This window comes from Miniopterus natalensis, chromosome 2 (assembly GCF_054644295.1).
Source record: "Miniopterus natalensis isolate mMinNat1 chromosome 2, mMinNat1.hap1, whole genome shotgun sequence".
Lineage (NCBI taxonomy): Eukaryota > Metazoa > Chordata > Mammalia > Chiroptera > Miniopteridae > Miniopterus > Miniopterus natalensis.
Window position 1 is genome coordinate 116,519,270 of NC_142082.1, and position 15,743 is coordinate 116,535,012.

Consider the following 15,743-nt stretch of genomic DNA (forward strand, 5'->3'; position numbering starts at 1 on the left):
AAAATTTCACTTATCTTTCAAGATCCAATTCAAATGTCAACTCAAATGTCTTCTTTTCTTCAGGTGTTCCCTGATGAGTCTATTAAAAATAACTAACTCTTCAAAACAAGCTTTAGTAAGCCTCATATCCTGCTTTGTATGAGTGTCATAACAGATTTTTATCTAACATAAATTTACAGTGCAAGAATTTTTGTGAGTTTTAAATGATGATCGTCACACAGGGGTGCTCAATAAATATTTGTTAATGAAATAAATATTATAGGCTTTTGGTACATTTGCCTGTTTCTATCTCTAGCCATCTGTGATGCTCTAGGCTATACTCTCCATGTAAAATGAACTTTTGTCTTTTGTTTCAGGGAGTGCTTCAGTGATTAGATCAGTGTCTAACTCATAGTGAGACTTTATCAATACACGCCATGAATGAAAACATTAAAAAAAAAGGTCAGGCGTTTAAGCCCCCAAAATAATTTACATTGTTATGTAAATTAAAACTGACTTCAGTTCAGATAATTAGCTATAACTGAGTTCAATTTATATTTTTACATCATTTTCTAAAGCAGACCTCTCAATTTCTTTATACAACCTATAGCTCAGTAAAACCAGATCAAATATTATCCCTTAGTATAATAAGAAACTGCATCTGTTTTGCATGTGGTTGCTTCTGGCCTGGATACTTTGCTTTTTCTAATTGCATGTGAAAATTTCACTTACCTTTCAAGACCCAATTCAAATGCCAACCCTTTTTTGGAAACCTTTCCAGATCGCCCCATTCAGAATTAATTATTCTCTTTTCTGGTATTTTACAATTTATTTATGCATTTATTAAACAATTATTTATTGAATTTTCTAGGAAGCATACTAGGTACTATGGAGAAAGGAATCTAGATGAATATTTTACTGTGAATACCCCAGAGTAGATTTTCTAGAGCAGTCGAGAAATTGCATATTGTTATTATCATTTTATATATGTACTACCACTATGTTTCTATGAACAGGTTTCATGGATTATCCTATTTGTGGTTGTTGTGGTTTGGAATACTATGTTTCCTATATAACCAACTGAGAAACAATTTGTTGAAATTAAGTTAAAATATCCATTCATTTCTGAGCCATTTCTACATGTAATTTTTTCTCTGTATTTCATGGAGCTGCATGCTAAAACTTCCAGACTTTCTCTGTTTTGTACATTATTCTCTTTTATAAACAGTATCTGATCTCTCTACACTCAAATAAAATGAAACACAATTTCAGCCAATTATAACTCAAGCTTTATCTCTGCTTTCTTCATTTGAAGACTTCTACTATGATTATTTTTATATAAATTATATGCCTATAGATTTAATGAAATTCCATATAATATTCTTGGTATAGAAAAGAGAAAGTATGATTTTCTTAAACGTGGTTAAACATTTTGAAATTTATGAAAAATATAATTAATTTATTAATTTTATATAATATGTAAACCAAAAAAGTATTTTTTAACTTTGGCTTTTTAATCTTTTTAAATTAGAAAATTAATAACTACAGATTTAAAAATGTCTTTTTGAGCTCCTGGTTCTCAAGGCTTCTCTGAGTCCAAGGGTTTCCACAGCCCTCCTGCCCTTGCCCCAGCCCAGGACCCCCCTCCGTCCCCTCCCTCCCCGTCCAACCTAAGATCTGTTTAGTGAGAAGGCTCCTGTGTCTGGCAGAGCCAGCGTGACAGGAAGAGACAATCTTTCCCTGCCACGGGATAATCAGACCTTTGAACACACGCTGAGATTGTGAGGAGGCGCCGGACCAAAAGCACAGACTATGCCCCTGAAACGGATTAATGAGTTTAGAAACTTGGCCCATGACCCTCCAGCACAATGTTCTGCAGGTCCAGTTGGGAATGATGTGCTTCATTGGCAAGTCACAATTATGGGACCTAATGGCAGCCCAAATCAAGGCTGTGCGTTCTTTTTGACAACAAATTTTCCTACAGACTACCCCTTCAAACCACCCAAGGCTGCATTTACAAGAGTTTATCATCCAAATATTAACAGTAGTGGCAGCATTTGTCTCGATATTCTAAGATCACAGTGGTCTCCTGCATCAACTATTTCTAAAGTTCCTTTATCCATTTGTTCACTGCTATGTGATCCAAACCCAGATGATCCCCTAGTGCCAGGGATTGTACAGATCTATAAACCAGGCAGAGATAAGTACAACGGAATATCTCGGCAATGGACTCGAAGTATGCCATGTGATGCTACTTTAAAGTCAGAGTAACTTGCATTATAACTGAAATAAGCTTTAAATTACTGTTCCTCTTTTGGTTTTCTTATCCAGCTGCTCCCCTATCAGACTTCATTTTTTAATTTTATTTTTTGTTTACCTTCCTCCATTCATTCACATGCTCATCTAAGAAGAGGTAAGTTCTTCCAGCTTTGGACAATAACTGCTTTTAGAAACTGTAAAATAGCCGGGCCAGGCGTGGCTCAGAGGTTGAGCATCGGCCTAGGATCCAGGCGATCGGGGTTCGATTCCTGGTCAGGGCACATGCCCAGGTTGTGGGCTCAATCAATATGACTCTCTCATCATTGATGTTTCTATCTCTCTCTCTCCCTCTTCTTTCCTCTCTCTGAGATCAATAAAGATATATTTAAAAAAAAACCTGTAAAATAGTTACAAGAGAATAGTTGCTCATGATTCAGAATTTTTTAAAAAAAAATAGAGCATATGTATTATGTGGCCAAAGTCTTTACTCTAATTTGGTTATGAGACTAAAATCATTCCTCTCTGCTCTAACATGCTGAAGAAATCATCTGAGGGGGCAGGAGATGGATGCTCAGTTGTCACATCAAAGGAAACAATATTATTCTAGCAGCATCCATTCTTGTTTAAGCCTTCCCCTGTTAGAGATCTAAGATTATATGATATACTTTATGTTTATAGCTGATGTGGCTGGAGAATTGGTATTGAATTTATAGCATCAGCTGAACAGAGAATGTGATGTATTTTATGCATGTCAATAAAGGAATGATCTGTTTTTGTTCTACAGAGAATGGAAATTGGAAGTCATACACCCTTTGTATTCCAAAATAGGGTCTCAACGTTTTGTGATTTTCATTTAAATTGTTAGGAGGCTTGGAACCATTAGTTAATCTGTCTTCCAATACACTGTTTAATATAGCACTGAATAAATGATGCAAGTTGTCAATGAATGAGTGATCAACTAAGACCTTTGCTAGTAATTGATTTATTTTTCCTCAATAAAGCTGCATAAACCAAAATAATAATAATAATAATAATAATAATAATAATAATAATGTCTTCCTGAGACTGCTAAAATACATATTATTTTTATTAGTATATTTTAACTTTATATATTAAACTTTCATATAGTCATAATAAACAGTTGAAGGTTTAAAATGAAATGGCTTAACACTGAATTCTTCAATCTTATTTTGATCTCTGAACCATTTTCTTGATAATAATTTTATAAATGTACATAACCTAATAAATGTAGTACATATGTTTTTTATTTAATAATGTACAAATTTGCTCAATGTATCTTAAATTTACTTCATTTAGTTAAACCTTACTATCCAGTACTAGTTAAGACACTGGAAAGAAAGACAAATTGGAATAAATACATTTCCTGGCTTCAAGGACATTTGGCATAATCTTTCTGATGTGAATCTTTTTTTCTCTAGGAATTAGGTCATCTGACTTTCCCATAGCACTAGTATAGTGAATTTCAAATTAAATGAAATAACATTAATTGGGCTTCTGTGTGAACAGAAGTTATTTAATGAATGCCTTTGGTTAGATTATACCAATCTCTGTAAGGCTAAAATGCTGCTTAATTTACTTCAGAGACTCTTTTCAGTGACTTTACACCTTTCTACACCATAATAACAGTATGATTAATAAAAAATGACAATTAAAGATTTTTAAATATCAGGAGCCCTTCAAACAGCTTTTGATTCTCCCAAAGATGTAGAAAGAGTTATCATCACTGTGTGGTAATTGGAAAATGAAGTACAGAGTGTTTACACAGCACATAATTAGTAGAGCTAAGATTCAAGACCAGACAGCAATGGGCAAAGACACATTTCTCTCCATAATTAAAACTTCAATTAAGCTATTATTTTAGTACTCACAGACCTCAGCTTCAAGTTCCCTCAAGAACCACATGGTTGCCAACAACTTTCTATTGAACTGTCCAGGTCAGAATTGTGAATTCACAGTTTTGACATTTCATAAATGTTTATCACCTACTCTTTGACAGGTACCCTTCTGCACTAAGAAGACAAATAAGATTTTTGTCTTCATGAAACTTATACATAGGAACAGTAGAAATTTAAAAATAAACACACAAGATCATTTCAGAGAAAGTGTTATTTTATAAAAAAGAGTTTTGCTGGTCTTTACCTCAGTTCCTGGGAGACAGTCTCTAAATCCTTGGAATATGATGAGTTACGGAAGTATCTCTTTTATTTGTAGTGGATCGTGATTGTTTATGCTCGGGAGATGATTTATGATGAGTTTCTAGATAGTTTATACTAATTAGAAGACTCAGAATGAGGGATGGCCATACCAGAAAAACTAACCATGAGATTAAAGAGTTGAGCTTTGAGTCAAGTTATAGCAGCTGACCTCTGAGCTACTGAGGAGGCGACTTAAACATTTCAGTTCAGTCACATGGCTAAAGATTCAATCAATGACTCTCCAATAAATGTAACAAAACCTCAATAAAAATTGGACACTACAGAGGGTTGGTAATACACATTAATGTGCGGAGAGGGAACTAGTAACTTTGCATCTGGGACCTACTGAGATTGTATCCTATGTGTCTCTTCTTTTGACTGGTTTTTATTTGTATCCTTTTTGCTATAACAAAAGTATAGCATTTTCTGAGTTGTATAATTTGTCCTAGTAATTATCAAACTTTAGGAGGTAGTGGGAACCCCCAATTAGTATACAGTTTGACAGAAATTATATATGGCCTAGGAGCCAAGCTTGGGGCTGATGTCTAAAGTAATGGTAGTTTTGTGAAGGTCTGTACCCTAATGTAGTTTGGCATAACTCTGGGTAGTTTGCCTGAGAAATCATTGCAGAAAGGTAATTATTTTCAGGACAGTTAAACAAGATGGTATAAATGAATATGTTTGTGAATTAGTACTTAGAATGAGAAATCAAAGAAGATGGCTCCCAAGGGTGACACTGGAGCTAAACTCCAAAAGATTAGAAAGATTCAGAAATGAGTAATCTAGAGGTAGAACACTTCAGGCAAGAGGAAGCAGCAACTCCAATGTTATAAAAGTGTTTTGGGCGAATAAAACAGCTTACAAGTCTAGAGCAGAAGTAAGCTGATAGAGGGCAAAGATAGATGATAGACGGATCATTAAAAGATAGATTTAACAACTGTGCTAAAGATTGTTTCTGTTCACCAAAATCAATACTCTCCTTTTCTCTATGGACTCACAGCTAAATTATGTTTCTTAGCACCCCTTGCAGTAAGGAGGAGCCACGTGACTGAATTCTAGTTAAGGTGAAACAAATGGAAGTGATGTGTATTGATACTGAGGGTTGAGAGTAGGCTATTTTTAACCAGAATTTTACAAAGAAACTTCTTGGCCATACATTTCAATGAGTGCTAGAAATCACATCAGTAAGAGACTCATCAGAGATAAATGCAATGAGTAATGTGGCAGCAAAAAATAAAATACAATCTAGAGGCCAGGAGTTTGATAAATAAACTAAGGAGCACGGGCAGGGAGTGAGTCATTGGCAATTGTCACAATTGTTAAAATGTCTTTATTTTGTTATTCTTGTGATTCTAGCTGTAGAGTTCTATTATATGCTAGACATGAAAGCATAGGTTTTAGGTAAACAATAATAATAACTATATTAAATATCAAATATGATTTAGACAATGATTCTATATGTAGTATCTCAAAACACACAAATCATCCAAAATATACTATGTGGAATAGACTATGGAGCGTTAAGGTAATAAGATTTGGGAAGGTTGAGGTAAATAATTTGCTTACTGTCCAGCTATTATGTAGTAAATCCTACATTAGAACTCAGCTTGACTGACTTCATCAACTTCACTCCTACAGAGCAACTGCTTCTGAACACTGAACTTAATCAGAAATAAGCACTTGTGAGTGATTAGACTAATCAATCAGGATGACTGACTGATCTTGGCACTTTAAAGATAGATATCTTAGCATCAGAAAAACATAACCATAATTGTATTTCTCTGCATAACTTCTTTTCTACTTGCTTATCTCAAATTTAATTAAAAACTTCACTAATGGAAAAGAGAAAGTGGAGAGGTTTTTTTTTAATTTTACATTTTTATTTATTTTTATTGAATTTATTGAGGTGACGATTAATAAAATTATATAGGTTTCAGGTGTACAATTCTGTAATTCATCATCTGTATATTGTATTGTGTGCTCACCACCACAAGTCAAGTCTCCTCCCATCACCACTTATCCCTCCTTTACCCTCTCTTACCTCTTCCCATCCCATGTTTCTTCTGGTAACCACCATACTGTTATTTGTGTCTATGTTTTTTGTTGTTGTTTGTTTTGTTTTGTTGTGGTGGTTTTTTTGCTTAATCCCTTCACTTTTTTCAGTGACACCCCCTCCCCTCTGACAGCTGTCAGTGTGTTCTCTGTATCTATGAGTCTATTTCTATTTTGTTTGTTAGTTTATTTTGTTCATTAGACTTCACATACAGTGGTGCCTTGGTTTTCGAACATCTCCGTTGATGAACATTCCGGGTTACGAATGCCTTAAACCCTGACGTCAATGCTTTGGTTTTCGAACATGCCTCGGAAGTCAAACATGCCACGTGGCTTCCGCTGAGGGCAAGATCCTGAGGCCCAGCTGTCGGCTGTGGATCCCTCAGCTTTGGAACGTTTCAGAGCTCAAACAATCTTCCAGAACAGATTCCATCAGAAAACCCAGGTGCCACTGTATAAGTGAAAGAGTATCATGTGACTCTTGGTCTTTATTTTACATCACCTTAAGAAAAGCTGTCTAAAAGCACTCTTCCCACTTTGGTATAATAATAGATTAATGTGCTCTGACAGTAGGCATAATACTTCTATTGCTATAATTCAACAAGAAACAAAGTTTAAAGTGAAACCATATCAATTACACAGTAGGTGTACTGTTTTGCAGACACATGGAGCAGGTTGATTTAAGAAGATGACAGCTTGCCCGGCCTGCATGGCTCAGGGGTTGAGCATCTACCTATGATTGAGGTTCAATTCCTGATCAGGGCACATGCCTGGGTAGGGGCCTCAATCCCCGGTAAGGGGGTTCAGGAGGCAGCAAATCAATGATTCTCACTGAAATCAATAAAGACATATTTAAGTAAAAAAAAAAAGAAGATAGCTTAATTTTTGCATGGGGTGTGGAGATACATAACTTCTCAGCTACTTCAGGGATGTAAGTATTAGCAGAACCTGCCATAAAATAATATTGTGTTTCCATTTGGCATTCACAAGTAGTTTTGTTTCCTTTAAGTGAGTTCCCAACATTTCTGAACAAGAATGAAAATAATTTTTACTTGACCATCTACTTTTTGTCAGGTGCTTTTGTAGAAGCCATATTTTCCAGACAAGGAAATAAAAACTAAGAGGGGTTACGTTACTTGCTAGAAATTACAGAAAGACTGTGGCAAAATCCAAGATTTATACTCAAATCAATCTGGCCCTGGCCAGTGTGGCTCAGTTGGTTGAACTTTGTCCTGTGCATCGATAGGTCACCGGTTTGATTCCCTGTCAGGGCACCTACCCTGGTTGCAGGTTCTGTTCCTGGTCAGGGTGCCTTTTTCTTCATCTCCCTTCCTCTCCCTCCTCAAAAAACAATAAAAAACAAACAAACAAATGTATTCAGATCAATCTGAATATAAAAATCGGCGTTTAAGAAAAGTTGGGTTTATAATCAAAATTGTTTTCATGTTAGATTTTGGCATTTAATTTTTTTTTAAATGAGGGCAAACTTTTTTTTCCTGGAATCATATTTAAGTAGACTTTATTCACTCACTCACTCACTCACTCACTCACTCCTCAGCAAATGCTTACTGTATGCCAAATATATTCCAGGCATTTTGCTATGAGGCTTACAATAATGAACATAGATAAAACTCGGGAACATCATGGAATTTAAATTTTAGGGGAGACAGATAAAATAAATAAACTAAAGCTATTACACGAGAGATAGTTTAAAGATTGAAATATACAATAATGAAGTTTTCAAAAATGTTAAAATGAACTTTTAAATTTTTATCTTCAATTGAATATGAAGTTATATGACTATTAATACAGGATGATGAATTAATGTTTTATAATTGTAAGCTTGTTTTACCTTACCGTGAGTTACTGTAGTTGTTGTTAGGATATACATAATAGTTGTTAAATGATAAAGAAGAAAGTAAGTCCTGTAACAATGTTCTTCTAAAAAGGAAAGGTGTTTTAATAATCCAGCAAAGTTGTTTTGACTACTAAGGGAATTCCCTAGAGATGCTTAAAATCACAAACAGTTACACCTAATTTTTATCTATATTTTAGATACTCTTCTATATTTATAGTTATAACTGCCATGCTAATTAAAGTTACATACTTTTTAAAAATCCAACTCACAGCAAATGAAAACTAAGACAATTTTTAATAAGAAGAGAAAGATGCTTTATCAAAAATCTAAATTGATTCCCAAGGGATGAATTCAAGCTGTTTGAACATCTGGTTAAAATGGCCCTTGAGGACGTGGGACCTGTTGGATTAAATGAAGATACTTCAGTTTGGAAAATGATAGCTTCAAGAGGGCAATGCACACTCTCATCTCCATTTCCAACCCGTGCTTGTTTTAAGGAGTCCAAACCAGATGCAAACAATTTAATGGCATGTAAGTGACATCTTGGTTTAGAGACCCACAGTGGGATAGTGTCCACTGGTCATTATTCAGGCTTCCCTGGAATTTTATTTATTTTCACCTTTGCTTCTAAATATAGAAAATATAATAATCAATGTGTCATAATCGCAGTTTCTCAACACATGGTGCTTTCTAAAAATTTTTATTTTTCCTATCTTACAGACTAGGTTTCTTTTATTTTCTCATTTTTATTTAGGTAAAGGAGAATGACTTTAAGTCATCATCCTTCATCTGTTTTCTCCATTACAGGAGACATAGCTGCACATGCAAAATTACTCTGCCCAGGGAATTGCTACTGGAAAGCTCTTTAAATCCCCTGTGAGAAAACAATCCAGTGGACATATAAATTGATTGAAAAATTCCAAATCATTACCTTTAAAGCTACATTTATAAGATAAATAAAAATCGCTACATTTTCATTTATTTTGTGTTTTTTTCCCTTTTTTGAGACCATAATAAATATTTTTGTACCTTTATTTAAATGAGAAAGCTCAAAATTGCCTGGATTTTACTGAATACTTTTATATCACAGTATGCTTATTTTGATTTAATTTTCTAAGAAATCATTTTAGTTGTTATCGCAAAGAAACAAAACAATGTTAGTATAACCTACTTGTTAAGAGTAACTACATAATAGTTAACAAAATTCTTTGGCTATTTGGAATTTATTATGATGTGAGAAAAATTAAAACATTTTTTTCCTGATGTATTTTTATCTTTCACACTATGCATGATAAATCTATTTTTCATGAAGAAAGGCTCATCAGATGAGTTTGATCAGAAATATAAAATCATATTCCGTTCTTGCTGGAAGGAGCCAGGAACTGGCAGACTTCAACCTACATCCAGACATGAAGAGCAAGGAAGGACTTGCCTTTACTGAGAAAGAAATGGAAAGATTGTTATTTTTTATCATATAACAGTTGTACAAATCAGTAAAAATAGTCAATTTGAAACATTTTTAGTTTCTCAGGAAAATGTTTAAAATGTGACTATTTTTCGGCAGATTTGAGATAATTCCATATCACTAATGTCAGTGGTTCCCAATGAGGGCAGTTCCCTTACTCCGCACCTCTCCACCCTGGGAACAGTTAGCAATGCCTGGAGACATTTTAGATTGCCATGTCTGTTACTGGCATCTAGTGGGCAGAGGACATATGTGCTACACACACAATGCACAAGACAGCCCCACGGCAACAAAAAAGTCATTTAGCGTAAAATGTCAGTGATGTGGATGTTGAGAAACTCTGGCTAAGGTAAAGGCAATCTTGCTATTGCCAGCCACTAAGGCTAACTGAAGGGTTCTATACAATTTGTCCTTCTGGATGAAAGGAAGCAGTAATAAAATAATACTCTGTTATTTGTGTTTATATACAAAGGTCAAAGAAAAGCAATTTGTCATATATTTAACATTTTATGTCAACTATTCTAGAAAAAATAATTCTGCAGAAAATAAAAAAAACACCTGTGTGATTAAGCACAGTTTTTTAAAAAAAGTTAAGAAAGGCATTTGCATGTTTCTCTTATCCTATGCAATTTTCCCCGCATCAAATAACTATGAACATTTCCAGTCCAACAATTTTTATTGGGCTAAATGATCAAACCCTGGTACATGATAAAAAGTTTTGACATTTCTGCTTAGAAAATAAAATTAATCACATGGCATTTACTCATATATATTTGACCAAGAACTAAGTAATAAGAAACTCACCCAAAGTTTATCATGAGAATAGATTATTTTCCGAGAGACTATCCTCTAGAAATGTATGAAGGAAACAATGATGTATTTATTTGCTAATTGTTTTCTGTTACATATACATTGTTAATTTCAATCAAATGGTCAACAAATATTACAAGAACATAAGAGGAAAACAAAATATAGTGAGTTTGGTATTATGGGTTATATAAAAAAGTAAAAGACACAACCCTGTCTCTAGAATCCTTACACATCAACACTCAAAATATTTCAACATTTAAAAGGTAAAGTTTTGATGATTCATCTGTTAACTAATTCATCAAATAAATATTTATTACAAAACCCTTATATGACAATTCCTGTGCCATATATAGATACACAGTGTACACACACTGGCACCACAGTTGGACATAAATGTTCCATGAAAGCAAAGAATCACACTTGGTGGTTTGTTCAATGTTGTATTTTCAATTAGTTACTATGGAGGCTGAACACATAAGGCTCACTACATATTTGCTGCATCAGCAAAAAATTAATAAATGTATTAATGTATATCAATACATGGCAAGTATACACCAGGTATAAAGGCAGCAAAGAGAAGAAAATAACACACATAGCCACGCATGTCATAAGGGTCCTCACAAGGGAGGTAGAATTTCACCTGGGCCTAACCCAATGATAAATCTTTGAAAAATTAAGGGACCATTTGAGAAGAGTGAATGATCCTACAGAAGATGATAGACTTGCTTTTTGTACAGTTAGTTTTGAGAAGATAAAACATTCTCTCTGAAATATCAACTGGACTAATACAAACGTGGGTCTGCTCCTGGAGAGAGAAGTGAGGGTTTAGCAATATCAACTGAGATGGCGGCCACACAGTGGTAAAAGAAGCAGCTTGAGAGCAGAATATCTGAATGAGAAAACAGAGAGAGGGAGAAAGATTCAAGGACTGAATGTCTGTAGAAGTGAAGGATACAGATAAAAATTAATCTCCCTACTGCAGAGTAGTACCAAGAGAACCAAGGGAAAAGTGATTTTTTAAAAGAAACGAGTGGTTCACTGTGACAAATAATGAAAAGAAGTCAAAGAAGCTGAGGTGTCAGAGAGGTCATTGGGTTTTTCATTAGGAGGCCCAATATTTCACACACACATGCCAGGTAGTAGAAAGGAGAAGGGACAGAGGTCAAGGGAAAGTTACATAAAAGAGACGTGTAAATTTCTCTCCTCTTTCCAGCACCGCTTTCCTGGTTCATGGCCTCATTGTATTTTACTTGGAGCGCAGCCATAGCCTCCTAAACAGCCCTTTCCTGGCACAATGCCGTTTATGCACAGCTGCAATATGAATCTTTTAAAATCTCAAATTTGAGCATACAACTCCCTTGCTCAGAAGCCATCACTGACCAGTCATTATTTATAGTCCCAAACTTTTATCCTGGCATTCAAAGCCCTACATTTTTTTACTTTCAATCAGTTTTCCTTATCTTATTCTTTTTATGTTCCATCACAGTTTGATAACTATATAATAGGTAGTTTTCTGGTTCTACTCCATTATTTCTTGCCTCAGTGTCTTTTCTCATGTTTTAATTTTACCCATCCGGGAATCTCCCCCCTGCCCCCTTTTTTTTAGTTTCACAATGTCAAGATCCTAGGCATCTTTCATGCCATAGATTAAATGCTACCTATTTATTTAGACATTTCCTTATTCTCCTCACCTGCAGACAGTTTCTGTTTTCCACTCTTCTGAAGCATCTTCAGACCTCCCTCCTGGCACTTACACACTTTTTTCTTTATTATGTTATTTACTTTAGCACATACAAATTGTGCAAATAATTGCAAAAGTAGGTTTGCAGTTATAAGTATGTGAAACAGTTTATTTTTATATTATTCATTAATTATTGTATTATCTGTCTTCTTCTTATTGTTATTGTTATTATTTAGGTAATGATGGATGGTAATTTAGCCTACTTTTGCCCACCCTGTATTGCTTGCCGACTCAGCATGCAAGTGATACACTTTGGTTAATGGCAACCTAGTTTAAGTTAGATAAATACTCAGGTCATGTATTTCACATAGGATCATTCCTGTTCCCAAAGCCATAGTGAACTGGGCTGTGATCCACATAACCAGGGCAGAGTAATCAAGCATCAATATGGGGACTTTTCTGATACTATAAATAATGATGTGTTTGTGTTCTACTGGAGTCACTTAAGTGATAGAATTAAAGTCATGTAGAGGACTGATTGAGAACCAAGTCAATACAGATTAAAATGGAATTGAGAAGAAATGAGAGATGAAGAGAGAAAGGTCAAATTCTAATGAACATGTTTTGACACTTTGGATTTAGGAATTCTGTACTTTATAACTCCAGGGGGTACCATTCATTCATGTCCTGTATGAATGATGCCTGACATTTTAGCTATTTGGGCCAATAAATTCCCATTCTCAGGTTAATTCAATTTAATTTTGTTCCTGCCACTGTCATTTGCCAATGAAACAGGTAATGCATTTATATGTAGTTTTAAAAAACATTTATTCTACCAGAAAATACATTCTCAAATACTGTATTTGCTTATTCATTTTGAATTCAAATGATTTCTAACAGCGCTTTCTCCATAATAAAAAAAATGTATTTATGTTTTAATGTATTCTATTAAGTTGGCCTATGCTAAGTTTGATAAGTGAATATCAATAGAGAAAAAAACTGAAGAATATAAACCATAGAGAAGGGGTTTATGTAATATGTACAGGACTAGCAATTAATATCAGACAAAGTTTTATTTGAGGAAAAGTCATTTGGGTGTTTTTTTAATTAAATTTAAAACTCAAAATAATTATAATTTACATTTTATGACTGGTTATTTTAACTTATGGATTATTTTTATAGCTCATTGTTAATGCCATTATTTTTATTACAATATTTTTATTTGTATAACTGACAAGCTGGGCACTATAGAGGACTTCTGATAGATCTGGAACAATCACTGTATCTATCTGTCAACTAAATCTTTGAATGTGAACTCATTCTAAGTACTTGAGAAAGTAAAATAATGATATACACACATAACACACAAACACACATACACAAACTCTAGTAGAGTCATAATAATTAGTGACATTCTGTGTTTCGCAAGAAATCTAAAGAAAACAACTATCATAATTTTCCTTCCTCTTAGACTTGATTGCTAATTTTCAAAATTCTTCAATCCAGAGCTCAGCTTCACTCAGTCCTCACTTTTTTTCCTATATGTTTTAAACACATTAGTAAGTGTTCTTACATTGTAACAAAATATACATGATCTTGAACAGTGTTGTACTGGTTTTAAAAGAACAGTGAAAAGAAGCAGGACTTGGGGAAGAAAGAGTGCAGGCCAAATTATTTTGCTAGTTTTTATGCAGTTGAAAAGAGCAAACACAAGCATAGGACACAAACATTAATGAGTTTCTAAAATCTCAAAAAGTATTTAAGTTAAAATGGGTAAAATTTTACTATTTTAATGCTTGGAATGCTAGAGAGGATGACTATGCTTAGGTGTGGAATCATTTTCTCTGACATTATTAATAGTAAATCATTCCTTTTTTTATTTTAAATTATGCTAAGTGAAATAAGCCAGGCAGAGAAAGGCAAACATCACATGATCTCGCTTATACGTGGAATCTAAAGAACTTAAACTGATGAACAGAATAGATTCAATGACATGGAAGCATAGATGAGACTGACGAATGTCAGAGGGAGGGAGGAGGGTGGGTGGGTGGAGGGGGAGAGAGTAACCAAAGAATTTATATGCAAATATGCACAACCCAAGGACACGGACAATGGTGGGGAGAGGGCCTGGGGAGGGGGTGGGACGGGGTGGAATGGGTCATTGGGGAGAAAAAGGGACATTTGTAATATTTTAAACAAAAATAAACAAAAATAAAAAAACACACAAAAAAACCCAAATCATTCTTTTTCTGGCCTTTTCCCAAGGCAATTATGCCTGGAGATGTGAGGATGGACCAGACTACTTCTTGAAATGCTTCCCTTGATTTATAACTATCAAAATGAGTATATGTATACATGAATACACATGTACTCAGTTTGAGAAATAACAGTGCTCCAGATAGTGTGGGCATAACAGATGTGTGCTCCCTGAAGAAACCAATGGAAAAATCTCTGTAGACAAAAACGTACAACAGAAAGTCAAAGTTTCTCAAGATTTCTTTTACCCTCACAATGAATATCTACTTAAGGCATAATTTAGTGAAAGTTCTACATTAAAGTCTTAAAATTTTCTATCTAGTATTCGTTTTCCTACATAGAGAAAAAAATAATGTGATGCGAATTAGTACAGTTATGAACACTCCTAGAATGAGCTTTGCTAACAGGAACAGGAAACAACCTAATGTCTTTTAATTACATTTACATAGTTACTAGTCAAACAGAGCAAAACATTTACATTTCTCTTCCTGTGTTACTTCAGACTCGAGAATATATATATATATATATAAATACACACACACACATATATATATAAATGCAGCTTCAATATTTCCTTTAAAAATGTCAAACATACTTCCAATTATCTAAGAAAAAAATAAAATTATGGGTTTATACTTGGAAAATTTTAGCTTCATCCATGGCTATTTATTCTCAGTGGATTTAAATGCTGTTATTCACTTTTCACTTTGCTTACATAGTAGAAAACCAGTCTGTGACAAACCAATATTATTTCTCGGCAATTTAGGCTTGGAAAATTCTGAATGTTGATAATGTAAGGTAATGAGAATGGATATCGTAATTTTTATGTAAATATAAAGAACTTTTCTATAATTTTCAGCAGATCTTGAGTTAAGGTTAAAAAATATTGCTAAATTCCTTTATAAAGTACAACCTTAAATAATAAATTCAAAAAATAATAAATAAAATTATTAATCATTATAATAAAATTTGTCACAAAGACTCTGCCCACTAGAAATAGACCCATTTTGAAACTAATATATAACTATGTAAGATAATAATTCTGTTGAGATTTTTAATCAAAATTCTAAAAAGAGCTTTCCTGGATATTTCTGGTGTAATATTATCTATGATCAAATATTATAAGGTTCAGGGTGTAGCAGAGAAAGCTATATACTCCTTTATCTT

General features: G+C 34.0%; 1 protein-coding gene across 1 annotated transcript; it reads left to right on the plus strand.

Annotated features, from left to right (window-relative positions):
* Positions 1-1,791: 1,791 nt before the first annotated feature.
* On the plus strand, positions 1,792-2,250 carry LOC107526862 (ubiquitin-conjugating enzyme E2 D3-like). The gene has a single exon (XM_016199458.2). It carries the CDS (start codon positions 1,792-1,794, stop codon positions 2,248-2,250), a length of 459 nt encoding a protein of 152 aa, XP_016054944.2.
* The last annotated feature ends 13,493 nt before the right edge of the window (positions 2,251-15,743 follow it).

Bases quoted from the DNA above. Each gene is read 5' to 3' on its own strand.
- LOC107526862 (XM_016199458.2), top strand. From the start codon at position 1,792: ATGCCCCTGAAACGGATTAATGAGTTTAGAAACTTGGCCCATGACCCT.